Raw genomic sequence first — 23,466 nt, 5'->3', positions numbered from 1 at the left:
ATGGACACGCAGTCGCTCACACATAACCGAGGTGTCAGTTTCAGAGGAGCATACGAGAATCTCTGAGGATGTGAAATGCATGAACACAAAGAAAACTCAATTTGCATTCATTAGTAGTGTCTGAGACGTTATATGCGAGAGGTAAACACGATATGATTCTCCCATGGTTCAGAGAGTTTGTACATGTACCTGCCAGACAACATAACAACTCAGCAGGGTAGCAAATAAACAAATCCAAATCTCAGACCCAAATCCCCTGAGACAGACACACTTAGAATCATCCATTCAGTCATATTTACTCATGAAATGATATTCATAAATTCAAAGAAACGTGTAGATAAGGGGTGGAACAACACTTGTCCTTTTTAGATGCTAAATTAGTTTATTTCATCCATCTCTCTTTTTTAGTTTAAACACAGACAGAATACATTTACATTTATGTGTGTATGAAAATCAAATTGACAAATGAAAATTCATAAAAAATGTTCAATTTAGTATCGGACACGAACCAATTCATCTCACTTCGCTGGCACATTTTTATGACTTTATGTTGATTGATTTACTCTACTTTAAAGTGCCATGCTGCATGAATAGAAAACTGCCAGGAGACCATCCAACCCATTTGCCAACCGGCTCCCCAGAATAGCAAATAGTCCAATCACAGCTTAGCAACTGTAACTAGGCACAGCAGGTCTGTCAATCTTTGGATTCTTCCTCATGTGAAGTGCAGTGGAGCTGCAGAGACAGTGGTGTTGTGCCTGGCACATACAGCTTTAGCACAATATCATGTAAATATCATGCAAGTGCATATTTAGAACTCATTATGCACTCATTTTAAGTCAGCCAGGAACAGGTGGGAAATGATCCGGAGATGATGTTTATGAATAATAATTTAAATCATTAACTTAAATCAACTAAGCGAAGCTAAGCTATTGCTTTTGTCTGCTTTTAATCAAAATCGAGGACTCTGTAAATCTGCCTTTGTCATCAGTAACTAAGGGGAGGGCTGGACTGTATGAAGAAAAGTATGGGTGGAAAACAGATAAAAATAATGTTGTGCAATATCATAGCAACCACATTGCAGAGACAAAGGACCTTGCACTGCATGGCGCCTGCGTTTACATCAGGAAATATCTCTCTGCTATATCAGCCTGCTGAAAACCATCTGGGCTTTTCTCCGTGGCCATTTTATGAGCAAAACTGCCGTGCGGGGCACAGTATGGCACAAGCACAGATTCAATTAGGAGGCAGGGGTGTTTGTCAGGGAGGTATGTGTGCCAGGTTCTGTCTGTGTGCCGCCTGACGCTGACAGATGTGGAGACTTCTGGCCTGGCAAGTGGCTTGCAACCTGCCAGTGAGAAAGGCCCATTGTGCTGCTGGAAAAAAAAAACCTGAACACTCAGTTGTGTTTACGGCCCGGAGCGCGGGACTGCAGACACGCCTCTGAGGATCCACCCCCTGCTCCAAAAAACACAGGGCAGAATCAGATGGAGACAAAGCCACATCCTCCCATTCCCCCCACCTTGTGCTCTGTGAGGCTGCCTCCCAATTAGCCACACCGCCGCTGCTGAGGAGAGATAACAATAGAAGCCTGTGTATCCCCTAAAGACCTCACTAGAGGTCCTTTTATTACCGTATTGATGTCTCCTACATGTCACTACTGCCCTCACTTGCCTGCACATTTTATATGTGGGAAAAATAACCAGAGGGGCTACAGCTACACAACACAAGAAGAAAACAGCGGGATACAACATGCGGCTGAATGTTACATGCTGTAATTAGTGAGATGCTGTAAGGAATAAATATGAAATATGATACAGCCAGTTCAAGCTGCACAGTAGATACAAAAAACAACAACTGATTAATGGGTAAAGGTAAAAAAAAGTTTCTGGCAAAAAGTCATATGACACCCAGTGGAATGAAGATTCTGCGCAGACATTAAGTACAATAGAAATAACACATAATCAGTGGCAGATACAAAGACTTTAGAAAAACAAACTATAAAAAAAACTTCTACTTACGTGTGCACTGATACTTTATCCTTCAATATTTCCTACATGCATGGGACACAATTTGACTATTGTGATGGATGTGATTTAAAATACAGAGCATCTCTCCAAGCATACAGTGCTAAAAAATCGAAAGATTACATTTTTCTACATGAAGAAAACCATAAAGTGTTCAAGTTAGCTCCCATTCTGTAGCACCACAAATGAGTTATTTCATGGACAAAATGATATGTAACTGAAGTCCAATCGTACTAAAAACACACAAAAGTGCCTAGCTGACCAAAAGATGAAACATGCTTTTTAGTTTATGTGTGCAAGAAGAAAAATGTGGTTTTTTTGTCTACTTGGTCCTCAGCCAAAATGTAAACAGGTGGTTGTGACAAGCGATTATGTGAGTTTGGTTTCAGGCTCGCTATTTAAAAATAATATAGTTTTCAGTTGTTGTCATTGAATCGAAATACCCTGGATAGATATCTCCTACTGGGGGAAAACACCCAATAAACTAAATAATCAACAGTATTAATCAGTTTCACAGTAATGTTTTTTTCAGTAAATACAGATTAAACCATTCTACCTAATTGATTGTAAGACATTTAAATATTCAAAAACATCCTAATTTTAAAAATTGTTTCATTTGTTGACTCTGTGGCCTGAGGCGCTCTTTATCTGTTTAAACTTAGACTGGCAAGATTTGAGGATCTCCTAAAAATTGGATTAAAGTGTCATACATTTTGCATTTATCTAAAAATCCTTCATGTTTTTCCATTCTAGAAAAGGAAATGGATGCAATGCTACACAGACTCCCCAAAGCTTTGTATTGGAAACTTTCGGCAGTACCACAGAGGCTGCTTGTGAGGCTTTACAGTAAATTGATATGGGGTCACTCCAACTGCAAAGCTGAGGTCAGGCTCTCAGGGAGCGGGTCTGTGTATGAGTGGTCATAAAACCCTACACAAATCCATTTCAAATGCCCCAGCTGTCACTGAAGTACTGGTCCTCCTCCTCCTCCTCCTCTTCTTCCTCCTCAGTCCCATTCTTCATAAGGTCGTCATCGTGTAACCCGTTCACTTCTTCTTCCTCCTTTTCTTCCACTTCGAGCTGTGCGAGCATGGTTTGTAAAGTGGCTTTTACTTCCTGAACCTCCTTTTCCAACGACTGTGCAGTGTGCGTTAAGGAATAATCTGATGCTGCAGATGCAAACAGGAGAATCACACTTACATGGAAATAAAAAGCATTGCCAGCAGACGAAAAACAGGGCAAATGTGACACTTGTGGCCGGCGATCGCTAACTGTAATAGTGGAGGACAGCCACAAGCTGATGAAGTCATCAATCTCCAATTTGGCCACCAAACTGATTTCTGGGACAAATCATCAAGTCATACCCAATTTAACCCCATCCAATTCAATATTCATGAGCTCTTCTCGTCTTTGGAGCTGGGCGGCAGTGTGGGGACCCAAGCAAACAGACTGCCCAGCTAAATTATTCATAAACGGGATAGAGGCTGTCATCAGTGTGTGTGGGGTGGAGGATTGTTTAACCTGCTGAGAAATTCAAATTAATCGTGTGAGTGTCCATCTTAAGTGGCAAATCAAAGGGGTGGCTTTGATGACAGATGGGGCCTGATGGCTCGTTTTACTGTCTGAATGGACACAGATTGTCCTCATTAATAATTAACCAGCCGTTAAAGAGCTTTTCATAAAACCTAACAGTTTGCAACACTTTTAAGGCGACATGCTCCGAATAGGATGATAAAGTACAGAAGCATGTTGGCGTTAAAAACCAACCACATCAGTTTTGCCAATCCATCTGCTTCTTTTTTTTTCTTTATCTCTGCGGTTCCCCATCTACCGCCTTATTTCAAGAGAAGGGACTTAATTAGGACCCTTAGAGATTATAGGTTTGATGTCCCTATCACTATGGCAACAGGAGCATCATCTCAAGTGCATGCTCTGTTCCATCTCTGCAACCCAACAACAATATGTTCCTTTATCTTCAGTGTCCTCTAGTGTCCACAGTGCATGTGCATGAGTGCATTGACTTCCAAATACTAAGATGAATGACATGTAAGGACACGGAAACAGAGAGGTGGAGAGAAGCAGGCTCCAACTGCCAGGCTGCAATGATATCATGCAAACACTGGTGGAGCCTGGACTGACCTCTGACAGCACAGCAGGGGAGGTGAATCTTTAATCAGATGGTAAAGAAGTCTGGCCACACTTCAACTGAGAGTGAAGGACGTACCGCATAACGCATAATTTTTAGAAATCATTACATTTAATAACTAGAATGGGCACTCGGTAGAGCGCATACCTTCGCATATCACAAGAGTGGGCATTGAATTATGAACATTTTGGCATTAGTTGCATGCCAATTGGATACAAATTTACCGTGCTATGGTAAAAAGAAGATTTTGACCTTTTCATGACCTTGACCTTTGACCCGATTGATCCAAAAATCTAATCAAATGGTCCCCGGATAATAACCAATCATCCCACCAAATTTCATGCGATTCGGTTTTATACTTTTTGTGTTATGCGAGTAACACGCATATAAATAAATAAATACACGGCGATCAAAACATTACCTTCCGTATTTTCAATGCGAAGGTAAATATCTTCATCAGATTAGGAAGGTATTTCTGGCAGCCCGAGAAATGATGCGTAAAAATAAATACATTTTAGGTTGGATGGTAAAAGTTCAAATATCACCTTTTTAATCTGTTTTAATAAGCCGACAGTGTAGAGGGGAAACATTGAGCGAGAATATCACACGAATCTATTTCCAATCAGCTTTCTAATTAGTGCGGAAAATTATGTATTGTGACCTGTAATCAGCTTCAACTGTTTCACTTGAGTCATTATCATGGAAATTGTAATTTGTGTACAGGGGGAGGAGGGGAGGAGAGATAGCGAGGGTCGGCAGGAGGATGGACATTACAGTGACATTCTGTTGTGGCGCTGCTCCTGTTGGCTGACTTTAATCTCAGCCCGTGGTGACTGGCAGCCCACATCAAGCGCCCTCTAATAACCTCACATGGACTTTTACCATTACCTCTTCCAGGTGGCACGTCCAGCCTGTCTAGAGAGATCCTCTGATCCCCGTTTATCTTCAATTCCCTCCCTGAATGGACTCATAATGTCAAATAAGACAGGTTGATCTTTTCATCGAAAGCTGAAGTTGCAGGACATCAATGTGCCTAAAGGTAGTTTGGAAGACCTCGAAGTAACTAGGTCCTTAAGATGGATGGACAGAGACAGGAACACACACACACACACACACACACGGTTTATATGATGTACTTATATTCATAGAGCAATGAAAGGATATGGGTGAGGACCTGATCCCGGTTCAGTATGGCCGTCTGCAATTCATCTTCCAAGGTCAATATTCTGCCACTGATCAGCTCGCAGCGCTCCGTCAGGTCTGCAGCCGCGCTGCACCCATCCTGGCAAGGAAAAGGAAGACAATGGCGGTTAATAAAAGAAAGAGGAGACTGAAGCAGCAATGGTTCAAATATATGGGTCTAGTGTTGAGAAGGATTAAACACAAGTCTATGTGACGATAAAAACAAGCAAATTTAAATTAAAAAAAATTATGGGGGTTTTTAGAACTAGAATAGCGAGAAGTTTGGAGTCATTTGGCAAAATGGATTGGCAGAAAATGAAGCTGAAGGTGTACCCTTTAAAGGGGTACACCAGCAATTTAGTATTGTGCTTCAAGAAACTCAAAAGAGACCGATTTGTAAGAGAGTGGTCAAAATCAAAGCAAAGACATCCTGACTATCATGGTGCTTTCACACCCACACGTTTAGTTTGGTTAAAACAAACCCCGGGTCCGTTTACCCGGTGAGAACGATCGGTTTATGCGGGTTTGAAAGCGCTCAATCAAATCCGGATGCGGACCAAACAACCAAATCGAGACTGAAAACGTGGTTCTTGGTCTGTTTAAGATATAGTCTGTGATGCGGTCTGTTTGTGGTCAGAAAGCAAACGATAGCAGCATGATTTCAAAAGCCAAACTACGAGCAAATTCTGTTCAGGAAATGATCTTATAATTCATCTGCATTTGGACATGTAGCATTATATAACATGTGCATAATGTATGCATGTCAGTGCGGTTATAATTAATAGGTAAGAAGCTGTGAAAGCTGTTGTGCTTTCTTTCTGACTCTGTGTACTTTGTTAGTTCATCAGGTCTATTAAAAGCATGAAAGCGATAACACAGAAAGACACCTTAAGCGTGTGACTGTGCACTTTGTTCATTTTAGAATGTCATCTGGGAGCACACAAAAGGATTTTGTACACTCTACCAATTAGTCATTACTCATAAAATGATGCCGAATTGCAGTCTAATAATACTATTAACGCTTAGAATTTATTTGTGACACAAGCCATACATATACAAAATAAACTGAATTGAAGTGCTGCATAAACTTATGTTGGTCACCAGAATTGGATTTCCCCACATTGTGGCATATGTTATAATATTAAAGTTGAATACTGTATATCAAATGTAATAGATACCGATTAAAGTTATTGTTAGGAGGCCTACTTCAGTTACACTTTTTGCTGTTCAGCATTAAGAGGGATTAAGTCCATTGAGTTGTTTTTCTCTTTCACCAATTTTATAATGTTAAATTGCATATGTGCTTTTATGACCATGAGTCACAGCGTCACACAAAGCTCTTCACAGTGTTCCAGGACTCATTTCCTCTGTTTCACACTAAATTCTCAACACTGTTTCAACCAGACACAAGTCTGAAGTGGAGTGTAGATGCATGGGCGGACTAAAGATACAAGGCTGCCAACATTTTTGTTTGGTAAGGCAGTAGTCAGAATGGACACAACTCCCCGGGGGGGGCGGTGTGCACAACATTCAGCTGCCCATCACCTGAGGATGCTGGTGGAAATGTCAGGGGTGGTGCAGGAGCAGAGTGCAGTAGGGCGGAGAATTCAGAGGGCAGAGCTGGCCATATTTAGAACAGGCCCAATTGCAGACATCGTGTCCTAGTTTCTTCACACTTATCAAGCGGAGAGAACACAAATGCACACGCAGGAGTACACCGATTTACTTCAAGCAAACAGACAGGGACACGCATTCCCGTTAAACAACACATAGAAAGTCGATTCTGACTCATAGCTTGCAGGTATAACATATCAACTCCCTGCAGCTCCAGAGGTGTCACAACAATGACTGAAAAGCCACGTTTCTGGTCTCTGTCCTGGATTCTCCAAAATGATGTAACGCCCCAGAAGAAATGTAGGACAACAAAAAGCTTGAGGCTCGACGACAACTCTTCCCTGATGCAATTAAGGACTTCAGTATGATTTAAAGAGAGAACAGCTCACAGGACAAAATATTTAACATCATGTTTCTGTGTGCGAGGCATTCAAAAGAACAAACACACAGATCTGTCCTCAGGCGTCACTCCTCTCCAAAGAAGCAAAACAGTCAATTTATGGATTGACTGAGCTGTTTGTCAAGGTTAGGGGCTTCTTTAGCAGATAAGAGCCCCGTGTTTGTGCAGCTGATTGATTCTACACTTTACAGCCTCCAGTCAGCGTTTGTAAAGTCAATATGACCACAGGATAGAAGACATTGAGCAGAATGACACTACTGGAAAACATCCCTGCACCCACACAACTTTTAAACAACCATTCAAAAGATGTTATTTTGCTCCCGCAGGTGATCAACTCAATGCAAATGTCTTTCTCAGCTACAGCTGCCTTTGACAAGAAACCGTCGGAATTGAGATTTCAACAACACGCCAATTTGTATAATAGAATCTACGGCATACATGTATTGTCGTGTTTATGCCTGATGCACATTAGTAATTGTGTTATTACAACAAAAGGTAAACAAAGCAGGCTGCAGAAGCATGAACAGATTGAATATAAATTAAAGATTCAGATTCATGCGTGCGCTGATATGGTTATTTAAGCAATAATGAGTGAGCGACAGCAGGTAATTGTGCATGCTCCCATGGGTAAGAGGCGATTCAAAGCAATTATATTCCACTGGTATTACTCTCAAGGTCACGATTGGGTGTACGAAACAATAAAGTAGCGCAATTCATTTTAAAATCGGAAGGAAATTGGCTAGTTTGGGATTAACTAGTGTCTTTGTCATCCCTGATGCCTCGTTAGTGAGTTACCACACTTGCCTGTCATTTACAAATAAGTGCAGTGACATTATGAGGTGCTCTTCATGTTCTACAAGACTGGACTACACACACTAATTCAAAGTCGGTTTTGAGGAAAAGGGACAAAGTTAAGGCTATTGAAAAAAGTATGTGTGCAGACCACTTTTACTTTCTTTTTGGTTTTCCAAAGCTTCTTTCTGAAGTCTGACCAATGACTGGATTTGTTTTCTTTCCAACCTACATACTTATGTACACATAATCTATTAGTTGTTTCTTTTAAAACAAGAGTTTTTTTGAACGATCTGTGCAACTGAGTTTCTCCTCAAGGAATCACACAAAAGCACCACTTTAATCCTGTGTTGAAGAATGATTAACTCTAGAGATCTCAATTGACCTAAGACGAAAAATAAATGAATGATTAGTCACTAATCAACAAAGAGAGGGCAGCCCACTGTCCGACTTTATCGTACAGGCCTATTGTTTCAGTCCTTAATTTAAAAGAAATCAACAAACTTTAGTTTTAAATACCAACAGGAAGTTATACAAAATACGCAACTGTTATACATAAATCAAAGTGCAACTGATAATGAAAGCAAAATGTCTTTTACAAAAACAAACACATTTAATCAATAATGTGCCTGACAACTATTCACAATTTGTTATAATGTTTTGCAGACAATAGTATCCATTAACTGTTCAGCTTTGTTCTAGTAAGCGTACTGACAGTTTTGGTTATACTTCATTTTGTCACTTTAAGTGTGAAGTGGAAATGGAATGAAGCTTTCATTGTAGAGTGTTTGGTTGATGTCCCACAATGCACAATTAGACACATTGTTCACAAGTATTGGAAAAATATAAATCTTTCTTTTTGTGAAGTTGATTGGCTTGCTGCTGTTGCAGTTTGACGGCACATGTATTTTATTCAATTAGTTACGGCAACACCAATAAATGAAGATAGCCAACAATTAATATGGAATTTTTGACACAGCAATCATCCCTTCAAACAGGGCTGTACAATCTCATGACATTATAATGAAAGCGTCCCGATTAACAAATCTATTCCAAAGCGGTCAACATTTCAGTGTGATGAAGTATGTAAACTGATTTGGTAGTGTGGGTCAGTATGAAGGAGCAGATGTAAGGACCTTGAGAGGATGAAAGAACAATTAGTCGAGATTACAAGAGTAAAGACACACTTGCACACACACACCAATCAATCTCCATTGTGGCGGCGGGGCAGCAGCTTGGCGGCGGCTAAGTGGAAATCATTTACTTAAAGTCATTATGGAAAGGAGAAAGAGGTCAGGTGCTCTGCGGGGCAGAGTCCAGCTCCTCCACAGCACCGTCACAACACCATCCAGTCCCAATTTTATCAATGATTCGTCCATCGATTCGTCCATCATTCCAACCTGAGCTTTCTATTCTCGCACAACACGTGAGCAGTTCATAATAATGGTGGCAAATTTGGCGTCAGAATTCTTTGTATATATTTTTGTTATTTAAAAAAAAAATGGGTCCTTGATTTCAGATAGAGGGAGACGGAAACAGGGTTCTCATTTGTCGTTGGAGTCCAAAGATTTTGGCGGCGGAAAAATGACAACTGTCTCAAGCAGATTGCGTAAATTTAGTTGTAGCTAACATGCTACTTAAGGTAACAGAAGCTCTGTGAGTTATAACACTATCAGTGTCAGACGTTTACATTTTTACAACTGATCCGTATAAAAGCAACAATACGGTATTGTGCTAAAAGACTGATGCATGTCCAAAGCGAAGACTTAGCATCGTCTTCAGTTAATTATTTACAGAAATAATGGGTATATTGCAGGAGTGTCAAACTCATTTTCACTGTGGGCCACATTAGCATCATGGCTCCCCTTAAAGGGCTGGTTGTAACTGAAACACTGTATAAAGTTGTCATGTCTCGTCGGTTGTGTTAAGTTTTAGGTTTAAGTCCTGTTTTCCATGTCTGCTTATATTTTGTAGTAACTGTCCTCTCTCATTTCAGAAACTTTATTTCCTTCCCCGGTGTTTCCTCGTTAGTGTGATTGTCTGCTCCACCCCTGATTGTGTCCACCTGTTCCCCATTTCCTCATGTATTTTAAACCTGTGTCTTGTGTCAGATCGTCTTGTCTATTGTCTCGTCCTGATCATTCTTGATAGTGTAGTCTTTTGTCCTGGTTTACTTTTCCTGCATAGTTGTGATTTTGTTTTGTACTTTGTTGAAGTCTTTTTCCAGCATAGCTGTGATTTTCTGTTTTTTTATAAATCCTTTTGATTGCCCTGAACATTGGAGTCGTGACAAAATTACTCACAAACATAGGCTATCGTTAAATAACTCTCTTTGCATTTAATTGTTTATTTGAGTGTATAAATATTGTATAATTCTCTAATATTATAACATGAATTCATTTAATTTGAAACCATCAAAATAAAAGCACGAGATATTTTTCTTTAATTTCTTAAAGAAAAGACGATCATATGTCTTTCAAGCTGTCGGGCCACATAAAATGACGTGGTGGGCCGGATTTGCCTTGTGTTTGACACCTGTGGTGTATTGCCACTGATAAATCTATTTTTATTGTATTTTATTTTTTGACCTTATCCTTGCCCCTGGAGGCTTATCTGTCCCCAAGCGATTGTTCTTACTAAAGTCTCATGCAAGTGTAACATCTTTACAGCCAGGATAAGACACGCCTCCACCAATATCAGACTCACATCACTGCATTCTTGTTTTAAATCTTGCATTGGACAGGTAGCCCCCCCCCCCCCCCTCTCTCGGAACCCCCTTCCTGTCCCATTTGGCTAGCAGGTGTGAATGAATATAAATGTATGAATTTAAAGCTGGGAGGCGCTGAAAGGACATACATACTCGGCAAAACCCTGCCCCGTATAAATAAAGGTCTTTGTGCAAACTCAGTCAGCGTCAACAACCAACGCTTCTCATGTAGATCAGTATTGATCGGTCAGTCAGAAAGGCGGCAAAGGTCACACTTAAGTTATGGTCCTCTTCTGCGTCCCAGTAAGCCCAGTGTCAATGCAACTGACACTTTAATTCCACCGGAAACATTCCACAATACAGTGACATTGTTAGAATTACCAACCTCTGGGGGATTATCCTCCATGCAGAACAAAAACTCCTCCAATTTCTGCAACAAAAGGGAAAGATTTGTTGAGGCCACACAGTCATAAATAAACCTGCTCATGAATTATTGAAAATGCAATTATGTTGGCTGTGTACTGTATGTGTGCAACATCATCATGAGTGTAGTTTGTAATTAGTCATCACCAAAACTGACCAGGAGAAAGTAGATTAACAAGCTCATCTGTACTGCAGGTTTCCTTTGTTAGTATTCAAAGTGTGTAATTGTACATTCTTCACGAAGGAAGGGGGTAATTATTGCTGTACCTGTTGGAGGCTGACATATTGTGTGTGTGGCTTTAGGGTAGGTGCATAAGAAGTAACAACAAATATTAATCAGCTCATTTTTAATTGTTTTTTTAATCATAAATTATGGTAACGGCAGGTTCTCCAGTGAACACAACTCTTCATCCAGAATCTGAGATCAGTTAGTTTCAACGTTAACCTGAAACTGGAATTTCTTTGCTTTCTGCAATTTCATCCATTTTACAGCAACATATAATCTGTCACAAGCAGTTTTCTAGCAACAGATTAAAACGGTTTTCTCGCATCCAACTGATAAAATACTCCTCCATTGTCAGTTGCAAAGCCTTTTGATATGTGGGTTCTTAAATATTCAGTATGCTGGGAGATGCTAAATGGCCAAAATATCAATACAATATCAAGATGTTTTATTCTTTTCTGTAGTGTATGCTTCCCCAAAAATAAAAGATAATAAAGTGTCCACTTAATGTGCTGCTGTCCATCTTTTCTCCTTAAAGAGAGATTACAAGATGCTTGTTCTTACATGAAACATGTTAGATGGTTAGTTGGGGGATCAATATGTTTTCATTTATGTTAAATGTTGAAAAGAGCATGAAATGGCTTTTGCATCTCTGTCCATGAACGTCATAGACTCATTTTATTGTAGTTTGTTCAATCAAATTCAACCCAAAGGACATTTCTAATTTGTACAGCACTCATGCTCGACTCTAAAACTTCACCAATGTATTTTTGGAGCCACATGATCGACCTTTTTGCTCCATTGAGCACAAGTGTTTCTCGCTTAAAGCATTCAGAAAATAGAGTGCACGGAACGGAGACAAAAGACAGAAATGGTTGGCTGTCTCACCTTTTAGGTCTCGGAGAAATGTTAGGAGGGGCCGGGCTTTGGGAGGAGCAAGAAAAACAGAGGGAAACAAAGGGAAAGCAGAAAATAGATCCATGCAGTTTGAAATAGGCCGTTAGGCAGGGCTGGGAAAGTAGACATCAATGCAACGTTTACATGTATGGTTGCACAGAGCACAATTGTGAGAGAAGGGTAAGAGGATGCAACAGTAGAGGAATTATATAAAAATCGATAGAAATCCACAGCTTCAGTTTTAAGTTGGAACTTTGCCAATTAACACCATTATAATCATAGACACAATATTTCTTTAATCTCACAGCCCAGTAAATACATGCATTTGAAATTCAGAGGATCAACTTCTGCTTAAAAACAGCTAGACATGATATAAATCAGTCTGTGAGCCAAACTAACAAACTATAACCTCACAAAAACTCACGAGTAAATGTGATATTTCTTTTTTATTAATGCTGGCTCTGTTGGCTTTGTTCCTTTCTCAGACAAGTCTGTCAGACTGCGTGGGCAGAGGAGTGTGAGGAGTGAATGAGTTGGACTCTGCCCCGAGGCAGTGGACCTCAACTCACTGTGGAATGAACTATAAACCGGCACACACACACACACACACACACACACGTGCACATTCCAACTAAACGCACGTAATCACGCAGAAAGAGGGTCTTAAATCTGCACTCTGTAGAAGGAAATTCTTCAAGGAAGCCAACATATTTCCAAACGGTGGGGCTCTCTAACGCCCACATTTTCCTCGTTTGAAAATATCTTCGAGCAAAGGTGCTGATGGACTGCTGCCCATCTTGCCGAAGTCGAGAGACTTTTATATTCTGAGAACAGTCGAACGTATGAACTAACAAAAGTCCTCTCCAGTTGAGTGGTAAGACTGGCCGAGTAGACACACTTCAGAGTTCAGTGAAAAAAAGAGGAAAAAAAGTGAATCCTAAAATAGTCTGTTCTCGTTTGACCTTTCAGCAGCAGAGATGTGTCGTTTTGTGGAGAGAGTGTACGACATCAGCGACGGACAGAAAGGGCATCGTATATATTCACGAGACTCTAGATGTCTGTTTGCACGCATCAGTCCGTCATGCACTGCGGTGTGAAAGCACGGGGAGGTTGTGAATAACACAAGACGTTTGCTGCGTTACCTTTGTGAACTCGGAGTTCTGCAAGTTGGCCTCGGGACACCAGCGCCCGCCCAATGCAGTCAGCATGGCGCAATCTTCTTCTTCTTTGGTGCACGGCCGGGCTGGAGGATAAACCGCTGCAGTGGGGAGGTCTCCCATGTCTCCTCCGCTGCAACAGGGGGTCCGCAACTGGAGGCCTCGCAAGAACAGGTGACACGCCTCCAGGTCGGCTTCCCAGATCCGGTCCAAGCCCGGACAGCCACAGCTGTGGAGAGGAACAGACCAGTATGTTATACCATGCAATGCAATACAAGGTACAATGTGATGTGATAAACTCTCTAATATAAAACTTCATAGAGCTTAAAACATTAGGATAAGAAACATGGCACAACATGTTCTGCAGGATACATCGGCATTTCATGGGATAGGGCACAATCCAGAAAAGAACAAATAAGATCCAGTTAGATATGATACTAAAACTAAACTTAATAGCAGTCGATAGATTCATATATAGTATTCTTGTGGACACGTTTATTTTGACTTAACTATCATCAATTCTAAACATTTGGACACAAGAAAGTAAACAATAATACATTTATATGTATTTATTTATGTCATGTATTAAAGGAATCGTTTGACATTTTGGGAATTGTACTTGTTCCCTTCTGTCTGTCAAGCATCAACCTGAGATGGGAGACGATAACATTAGCATAAAAGGAAGCTGGAATTGTGCCCAGAAGATTTTTGAAAACTATTAAGTCTCTGTTTTGCAATCCTTTCACGCTTTTTGATATTATCTTGGATTTCTACACACAATCATGTTAAGTTCATCAAATTTGGTGCACTGAAGGTATAATATTGAGCAACATTTAGTTTCAGCATTTACAATTGAAAGGTAATTATTGGTTTGTTATTCCTCATGAGCACAAGCAAAAATAACACTGCTGGTTTGAAAGTCACATGTGATTATGAATGTATTTTTTTTTTTACGGATAATAAAAACAGCCGATTGAATGCATAATGTGTGAGGAGCAACCATTTGCAATATGGCTTTAATTCACCACCTAATTCACCACCTCACCATGTGTGTTGCGAATGTCCCATCTATAATGTGCGTACGCATGGGTCAGAGACTCCGTACAGGTGCAAATTCTCCCGTCAAGTTTTATCGATCAAAAGTTTTGCGTGGGAAGTGGCGTGCACCTCTTTCCGACTATAAAGGAAACCCAAGCAGGCAGCAACTCAAACGACCCATGCAACATAAACTGGGCACATGTTCTGACTATATCTCTGTACCAAACAGGGGGCGGTACCGAGTCACATTCGTGGAGGCAATAAGATGCTCAACATAGCGTATGTTGTGAGACAACGTCGACGTCATGATGACACTAATGTCAGAACTGGATGAATCATTGTAATTCCATTGACAAAATGTAATGATAGAGAATGGCCTCCTTGTGGGCAGCCATTTTCTTCAAAGAGATGCAGCAGAGACAGGAGACAGGGCCTGGTTGTGTTCATCTCTGCTGGGGTCACTGAGCAGGAGTTCAGGGGGAGGACAAGAAGATTGATTTTTGTTTATCTACTCAGTAAGTTACCATCCGTCATCCTTTTTCACTCTTGCTCGTCCCTGACCCCTGTAACATCCCGGACTCAAGCTCCCAGTGTAAAAACAGAGAAGGACAATAAGAAAAGCTGATTGAATGCATATTTCAGAAAATGAGCAACAGTTCTCAGCTCATTGTAGCAGCATTTAGGTTAAGCTTGTCACTGTGTGGCAGCAAATACTCAGAGGTACACCCGGCTCTCTATGGTATATAATGAAGAATATATCAAGGACTAGAGGACTTATGGCTCAAAAGGATTTGGAGTGGACTTGACTACTGTAACAGTGTGTTCAGAGGTCTCTGTAAAAAGTCAATTTGAATGCTGCAGCTCAAGTCCTCACTCAGACCAGGGAAGTGGATCACATCAATCCAGTTATGAGGTCTTTGCCCTGGCTTCCTGTCCAACAAAGAATGGACTTTAAAATCCAGATGCTAGTTTATAAAGCACTGAATGGTTTAGGGCCTATATACATTCTGCTGCTACCTTATAAAACATTGCGACCCCTCAGGTCATCTAGGACTGGTCTACTTTCTGTTCAAAGAGTCAGGACTAAAAATGGAGAAGCAGCGTTCAGTTTTTCTGCTCCACATATCTGAGACAAGGTCCCTGAAAGCTGCAGGTCTGCTGAGACCCTCAGAGAGCCTCAGATAGATAGCCTTTACATCCAGATACAAGACTTTTCTGTTTGCTGTTGCCTTTAATTGAACAAGATTCAAGGATATCTATCAATGTCTGCATCTCACTACTGCATTTTATTTCTGCATTGCAACTTCTATTCTATTTCTTGCATTTTCACTGGTTTTTAAAATGTTTTAATGAATGTTATTAATTCTTTTAAAATCTTGGTTTCTTTTGCATTATGTTGTGATGCTTTTAATGGTTTTATGTGAAGTACTCTGAATTGTCTTATTGTTGAAATGTGCTATACGAATAAACTTGCCTTGCCGTGATGCCATGTGTGCATCCAAGGATGTGAGTGTTAATATTGAATTATAAGCTGGTCTTTTTGGCATTCCAAAAAAATGGTTTAACATTTCCCTCCAAATGAAATATCCCTCCACCGGCTCACATTTGAAACCTCTGACCTTTTTAAAATATTGATATTTATTCCCCTTCAGTAACCTTTAGTAAACAAATCATTTCCAAATAATTGTGGTCTGAGGTGACATTTTTCAGAAACCAAATCCATTGATCAAAAAGTCCACCTTTTCAACATGGTTTAAGAGACACACAATAAAGAGCATACATATTTCTCTGTTTTTAATAACAACATCCTTGTTTCCAGTATTCCGCTTTGGAAAGAAAACTAAAGGACAAAGATGTGGGTTTCATACATAAAGATGCATCAAACACCCTAATCTAAATAAGCCCCATTCTAAATTCAGCAATTTACTAGAGTGCCTCCTTGCTGCACAGTTAGGATTTGAGGAATTGTTAATTTGCCATCATACGGAAACAAACTCAAAGGCAAAACGCACCCAGACAATATTGTTAAATCTCTCCTTCTGTTCCTTCCACTCTCTCTCCATGATGAGGCCCCCTGAAAATTGAATTCAATTCAATTCAATTCAGTTTATTTGTATAGCCCAATTTCACAAATTACAAATTTGTCTCGGAGTGCTTTACAATCTGTACACATAGACATCCCTGCCCCAAAACCTCGCATCGGACCAGGAAAAACTCCCAAATAACCCTTCAGGGGGGAAAAAAAGGGAAGAAACCTGCAGGAGAGCAACAGAGGAGGATCCCTCTCCTAGGATGGACAGATGCAATAGATGTAATGTGTACAGAAGGACAGATTTAGAGTTAAAATACATTCAATGAATATGACAGAGTGTATGAATAGTTCATAGTAGGCATATTCCACGATGGAGACCTCCACGATCCATCAGGCAGATGGCGGTGGGGAGGAGGAGGGCGGAGTCTCAACAGGACAGTGGCGTAGTCATGAGCAGGAATTCCACGACCCAGACGATCCATCAGGCAGATAGGATCTATGCCGTCTCATAGGGTCCGATGACCCCATGAGACGTAAAGTCAAAAGGACTTCCGCGGAGAAAGCAGAGTTAGTAACGTGTGATTGAGAGATGAAAATTCATCCTTAAGGAGAGAGAAAAGAGGAGATAGGTACTCAGTGCATCCTAAACGTCCCCCGGCAGCTATAAGCCTATAGCAGCATATCAAGGGGCTGGACCAGGGCAAACCTGATTCAGCCCTAACTATAAGCTCTGTCAAAGAGGAAGGTCTTAAGTCTACTCTTAAACGAGGTGACTGTGTCTGCCTCCCGGACTGAAATTGGAAGCTGGTTCCATAAAAGAGGAGCTTGATAACTAAAGGCTCTGGCTCCCATTCTACTTTCCCGCATTTAGTGAGCGTAGCTCTCTAGTGGGGCAATATGGTACGACAAGCTCCTTAAGATATGATGGAGCATCACCAATCAAGGCTTTGTAGGTTAAGAGAAGAATTTTAAAAGTGATTCTTGATTTTACTGGGAGCCAGTGCAGAGCAGCTAGTGCAGGAGTGATGTGATCTCTTTTCTTAGTTTTAGTGAGAACACGAGCTGCAGCATTCTGGATCAACTGGAGGGACCTAAGAGATTTATTAGAGCAGCCTGCTAATAAGGAGTTGCAGTAATCCAGTCTCGAAGTAACGAACGCGTGAACCAATTTTTCTGCATCTGTTTGAGACAAGATGTGCCTGATTTTTGAAATATTACGTAGATGAAAGAATGCAGTCCTTGAGATTTGCTTTACGTGGGAGTTAAAGGACAAGTCCCGATCAAAGATAACGCCAAGATTCTTTACAGTGGTGTTGGATGCCAGGGCAATGCCGTCTACAGAATCCACATCACCAGATAATTGATCTCTGAGGTGCTCAGGGCCGATTAAAATTACTTGGTTTTGTCTGAGTTTAACATCAAGAAGTTGCAGGTCATCCATGTTTTTATGTCTTTAAGACATGCTTGAATTTTACAGAGTTGGTTGCTCTCCTCTGGTTTTATCGATAAATATAGTTGAGTGTCATCTGCATAACAATGAAAGTTTATGGAGTGTTTCCTGATAATATTGCCCAAAGGAAGCATGTATAAGGTAAATAAAATTGGTCCAAGCACAGAACCTTGTGGAACTCCGTGATTAACGTTGGTGGTTATCGAGGCGTCATCGTTTACAAATACAAACTGAGATCGATCTGATAAATAGGATTTAAACCAAATTAGTGCCGTGCCTGAAATGCCAATCGACTGCTCCAGTCTCTGTAACAGGATGTCATGGTCAATGGTGTCAAATGCAGCACTAAGGTCTAACAAGACCAGGACAGAGAGGAGTCCTTTATCTGCTGCCATTAAGAGGTCATTTGTAATTTTCACCAGTGCCGTCTCGGTGCTGTGGTGTTTTCTAAATCCTGATTGAAATTTCTCAAATAAACTATTATGATGTAGAAAGTCGCACAACTGATTTGCGACCACTTTCTCAAGGATCTTGGAGAGGAAGGGGAGGTTAGAGATCGGTCTGTAGTTAGCCAATACCTCTGGATCCAGAGTGGGCTTCTTCAGGAGAGGTTTAATAACAGCCACTTGTTTTCCAGCCCATCTCCTGCCTGAAAAGGCTGCCAACCTCTGCACCCTGCCAACGCACGCCTCTCAGACGTTCTCTAACCTTCATTTGGCACCCAGACAATAGAAGAATCGCTCGGCCCAGCCCCCCCTGCCCTCGACAATTTTCTACTCGACGCCGCCGCTTCTGTATTTTTTGCTTTAGTGAGGACGCACCCAGTGAGCCATGCCATTGTTATTCTCTGTTCTGAAGTGGAGAGGGACACACGCACACAGAGATATGGGTGCGCATGCGTGTTAACTCGCACACAAACCCATAAATCATTCTCTGGTTGGGATTCGGTGTCGTACAATTCCTCCAAAAAATGGTCAAAGGCGGCCTCAGCCATCACAAACGCTTCTCGTCAAAGAAGACGGCAGTTCATGACCAGTTCCTGGCATTAGAGTTCTGTGTACTGAGGATGCAGACAACGAGTCAGCTCCTCAGCGCCCCTGTAATGGCGGCCTCCAGGAGCCCGTCGGTATGAATGCCTCGCCCGGGGGGTTAATTGGTGGCAGCCACTCGGCCTGCCGTCTGACAGTGGCAGGGTGTGGGTGCGCTGCTCCGCTGATGGCCCCGTAATAAGAAGGAGAGACAGGCGGGCACACCCCTTCTACAGTCTCACAGCCCCCCTGTGGGACTGCTGAGTGACAGGGACACTCTCTCTCCTCCAGGCATTACGCACACACTGAGGATTATAAAAATAACTGTTGAAGGAAGGAGCGGCGGTCTGGTCCAGCTGGGACCAGTAGGTTCAGTTCGACCTCTCCACGGTGAAATGCACAAAGCTGGTTCACACACTGTCTGGCCAATGTTCTGAACTCTACCCAGCAGCAGGTTCATATGCTCAGCTGCATCCTCACACATGAATACCAATGACAGATGGACTGTGAAAAACAGCCCCTATCTTGAGTCACAGCTGGAGCTTTTAAACTATCAAACGATCAGCCATTCCCCCAAGAAATTATTATCCTAAATAAAATGAAATGAATGCTGTAGTCTCATGTCAGCGCTTCTGATATTTAGTACCCGCCGAAAGCCATAAATTCAGTACAAATTCACTAATTGGAAAGCAAATAGAAGATGATAATGTTTTCGCCTTTAATCATGCAGCAACATCTCAAATAACACCAGCTGAGGAGAGGTGCTAATAATATGGTGAAATCCAAGGGGATGAGGTGTGATGGTGAACTAAACGGTTTGGAAGGTGGGTGGCTTGATGTCTGGGGAGGTTTCTACAGCAGACAATCACGGTCCTTTTGTTACAAACACCTTACATTATGCTCACGATTGTGTACATTAAAAGTAATACTGTCGGGTTTTTCTTTCACTCACAACTCTTCCCTTTTAACTAAGAGAGCATGCCTTGTCCTCATATTTTTAATGACTTGCATTGTATCCATTAAATATGATAAATGACATCCAAATCTTAACAGAAGAATGCATTAATGTCGTAAATATTCGAGAGGCATTTCCTCATGAAACATCTACATAATGTATTAAACAACTGTGCACTGCTGCTAATCTGAATAAAAAAATTTTTTTTGTCCTGGTGACACACTTACAGCATCTGCGCTGCTCTAACATCCTGTTCTAGTCTTTAGCAAGGAAGAGATAATTGGTTTTTTCAACACCTCCCGTCTCCACGGAGACCAGACATCTCACCAGGACTAATCTGCCTCTCTCCTCCCCCCTCCTCTTCCTCCCCTCACCACCGCACTCCATCAACAGTAATGTACATTAGAGCTGAATGATGAAATTTACAGTGAAGGAAGGGTTTTCTGTGTGTGTGTGTGGGTGTGTGTAGGTGTGTTTGTGTGTGTAGGTGTGTGTGTGTGCATGTGTGTGTGTGTGTGTGTGTATATGCTCATGTGGGGACAATTGCTCATTCAATCAAACCAAATATGTGTCACTGTGCCAAACTGGAGCTGGAGGAAGCTACTGGTCCTCTAGCCTGAAGGCAAAGCTGCACTTGTGATTTGATCTGGACCGCCAATACATTTATGTAGAATTTGATGAGCAGGACAATTAGTTTACTGTACCCAATACCCAAGAAGGTGTTCTCTAATGTGATTTTTTGTTTACATTTTTTTTTTTTATGTGATGAGATGCATGTGATCTATCTAATCAAGTATGTTGGGGAATCTTGACGGGATCAACAAATAGGAGCTCTATTAAAAGGGCATTAAGTACCCAGACTTTTCTGGGGGACAAGCATTCAATTAGGTATTATTGTTTTATTGATATTGGTAGTCTGGGACTGAAATAAAACTTGATTTAAAATCTCAAGTTCAAGAGAATAAACGGAGTTTTTAGCATTAAATATTTTTCAATTATATCGATATTGTAATAGTTATTTAAAGGGACACTCCATTGATTTGACACGTGAATCTCAGTTTACTTGTCACAAGCAGTATTCTCCGCTTGTGAAAACATATTCCATAAAATGTAATCTGTGGCTTTGGAGGAGCTCTCTGAAATATGGAACAAAATAACCCAGATGATGTGATCAGGATGTTCACAGTTTGGGCTTGACCTTGACATTTACTTGGCAGAGAGGGTCTATCAAATTACATTATTGAGTTGCATTATGGGAATTGTAGGATCCAGATGACCTGTGCAGTGTCTATGTTGGAGGCTTGCTATGGCTTCTAGTATATATATATATATATATTTCTATATTTGTGTGTGTGTGATCTGCGTGTGTGTGTGTGTGATCGCACCTATTTCAAAATAGGTGCGGCAGTCACATTCCTATTTCAGTAAGCCAGCTAGTATTTACAGGCTGTTGTCTTTTTAATTAGATACATAAAACAGACAGGTACTCTCAAACCACTCTAAAACTCAAACAAAAGACACAAAGCCAAAGGCTATCTGCCCTATCGACAGAAAAGGTCCCAAGCCTTGCTCCCCAGCTGGGCACTGAGATTGCAGCCATGTTGCTCCTTGACCACGTAGAGCTGCATCCCTCCTCAACAAGTCGTGCTGCATGAGACTGACTCCTGCCGTCCATCCAAATAGTTGACCCTTGCTATCCAAGGATGTCACACGGAAAGCTCTCTCAGTCCACACTGAAGCAGTCACAAAGTAAGCCACAGTGGCCTCACAGTGAGCGGAAAGCCAGCTTATGTGGTGGACACAAACACTTTACTAACTCTATTCATCAATTACAATGCATTAGATTTCATTCATCTGACGTTGTTATCCAAAGCGACTTACATTCATACACCGTAGACACAGCTACGTGGAGCAATTCAGGGTTAAGTGTGTTGCTCAAGGAGACATCGACTAGGACTAGCAGACCCACAGTCGCCCATCAATCTGTAAAGCATGAAGGGTTTCAAAAGGCTGCAGAAGAAGAGTCGATCGCATTGCAGCTGCTCGATGCTGTCTGTGTCGATGGAGACGAGCTCCACAGCTCTGATCTCCATTAGGAAGCATAAACACGCATATGGTGTCGACACTCTGCTCGCAGTCCTGTTGTATAAAACCGTCAGGCGGGCTGGGCGGCCGCCCTCAACACAACAGACCGTTATTTAGGACCACAGATATGCAGATAGACACCATAGAAAAGACAGAAAAAGCTTATTTTTTGTTGTTGTCGGAAATGGTTTGTACACAGGAGGGTAAATTTGGCAACTGAGCTGATGTGGACTTATAAAAAATAAAACCTACAGAAACTATGTGTGGATGTGGGAAGAGGGCGACAAATTGCTTAGGTGAGAGATAAAAGAGAAATGTGAGATATAGGCTCTGGGAGACAACAGCAGAATAAAAAGGTGTGAGTGCATGATGAGGTGGGTGAGGTGGTGCATTTGGGAGGCGGTGCTCTTCTTAGGGGACGATAAAGGTGAGAGGAAATTCCTTGGAAGCTGTTTCTCCGTTTATGTCTTTTTGTTTTACTCCTTATTGAGTCTTGAGAGAGAGAAGACACAAAGCACTATTACCTGTGCAATCGGTCCTCCAATGTCTTGATGTACTCAGTAGTGTTCTCTCTGAGCCGGCTTTCTATATGGAGAGAAAAGCAGAGAGAACAGCCTGTTACGTGCACTTCATTTACTGCTTTGATTGGCCATGATGGGGTAACCTAGCAACAAATCACAGCTTTTATACAATTAATGCTATATATATATATATATATATATATACATGGTAGCAGTCATGACAGTTGGTGATGGTCTTGTGCTGAGAAACTGCAACAGTACAGTTCCGTACAAAGGCCCAGCTGGCTTTCTCTTAAGACCAACACACAGTTGATGAAAGATCATTGCTCAATGAGGGGATCATAGTGGAGACGGCCTGAGGATTAAACGGGATTCTAACATGGCATAGATAGGTTCGCATACAGTGCCAGTTTTTCCGTGGGGCATAAAGTTGGATGGATGGCTTATGTTGCTTCCTGTGCCCTTCTGCCAGCAGTGAGCTGTGCCTGAGGAGGCAGACGCAGGCTGGCTGAGTGCTAGTCAGGATGGAGAGGAGGGCAAGCTGAGCGCCGTTAATGAGCTCATGTATTAAACATGAGGAAATGCCCCCCCCCCCCCCCGCAGCAGCAGGTCTTTGAACACGATAGGATGCACTTGTTTCAAATTGCGCCCCCTATACAGGACTGTCTCAGAAAATTAGAATATTGTGATGAAGTTCTTTATTTTCTGTAATGCAATTTAAAAAACAAAAATGTCATGCATTCTGGATTCATTACAAATCAACTGAAATATTGCAAGCCTTTTATTCTT

The 23,466-nt window shown here is 41.4% G+C and overlaps 1 protein-coding gene across 4 annotated transcripts in view; it reads right to left on the bottom strand.

Moving 5' to 3' along the window:
* Window positions 1-334: 334 nt before the first annotated feature.
* disc1 (DISC1 scaffold protein) overlaps window positions 335-23,466 on the bottom strand; it is a 45,786-nt gene continuing 22,654 nt past the window's right edge. For 3 of the 4 annotated variants that reach the window (XM_056435135.1, XM_056435136.1, XM_056435137.1), the window contains 5 exons: window positions 22,681-22,741; window positions 13,554-13,797; window positions 11,254-11,298; window positions 5,339-5,455; window positions 335-3,167 (listed from right to left, as the gene is read on the bottom strand). In XM_056435135.1, coding sequence (XP_056291110.1) covers window positions 2,973-3,167; window positions 5,339-5,455; window positions 11,254-11,298; window positions 13,554-13,797; window positions 22,681-22,741 — 662 coding nt within the window. In that variant the 3' untranslated portion in view covers window positions 335-2,972. Of the gene's footprint in view, window positions 3,168-5,338; window positions 5,456-11,253; window positions 11,299-12,402; window positions 12,439-13,553; window positions 13,798-22,680; window positions 22,742-23,466 lie in introns of those variants that run through there. The other variant, XR_008834207.1, reaches the window with a different exon arrangement.

This window comes from Pseudoliparis swirei, chromosome 17, assembly GCF_029220125.1.
Source record: "Pseudoliparis swirei isolate HS2019 ecotype Mariana Trench chromosome 17, NWPU_hadal_v1, whole genome shotgun sequence".
Lineage (NCBI taxonomy): Eukaryota > Metazoa > Chordata > Actinopteri > Perciformes > Liparidae > Pseudoliparis > Pseudoliparis swirei.
Note: the sequence above shows the minus strand (reverse complement) of the source record. Positions and strands in the feature narration are given on the sequence as shown.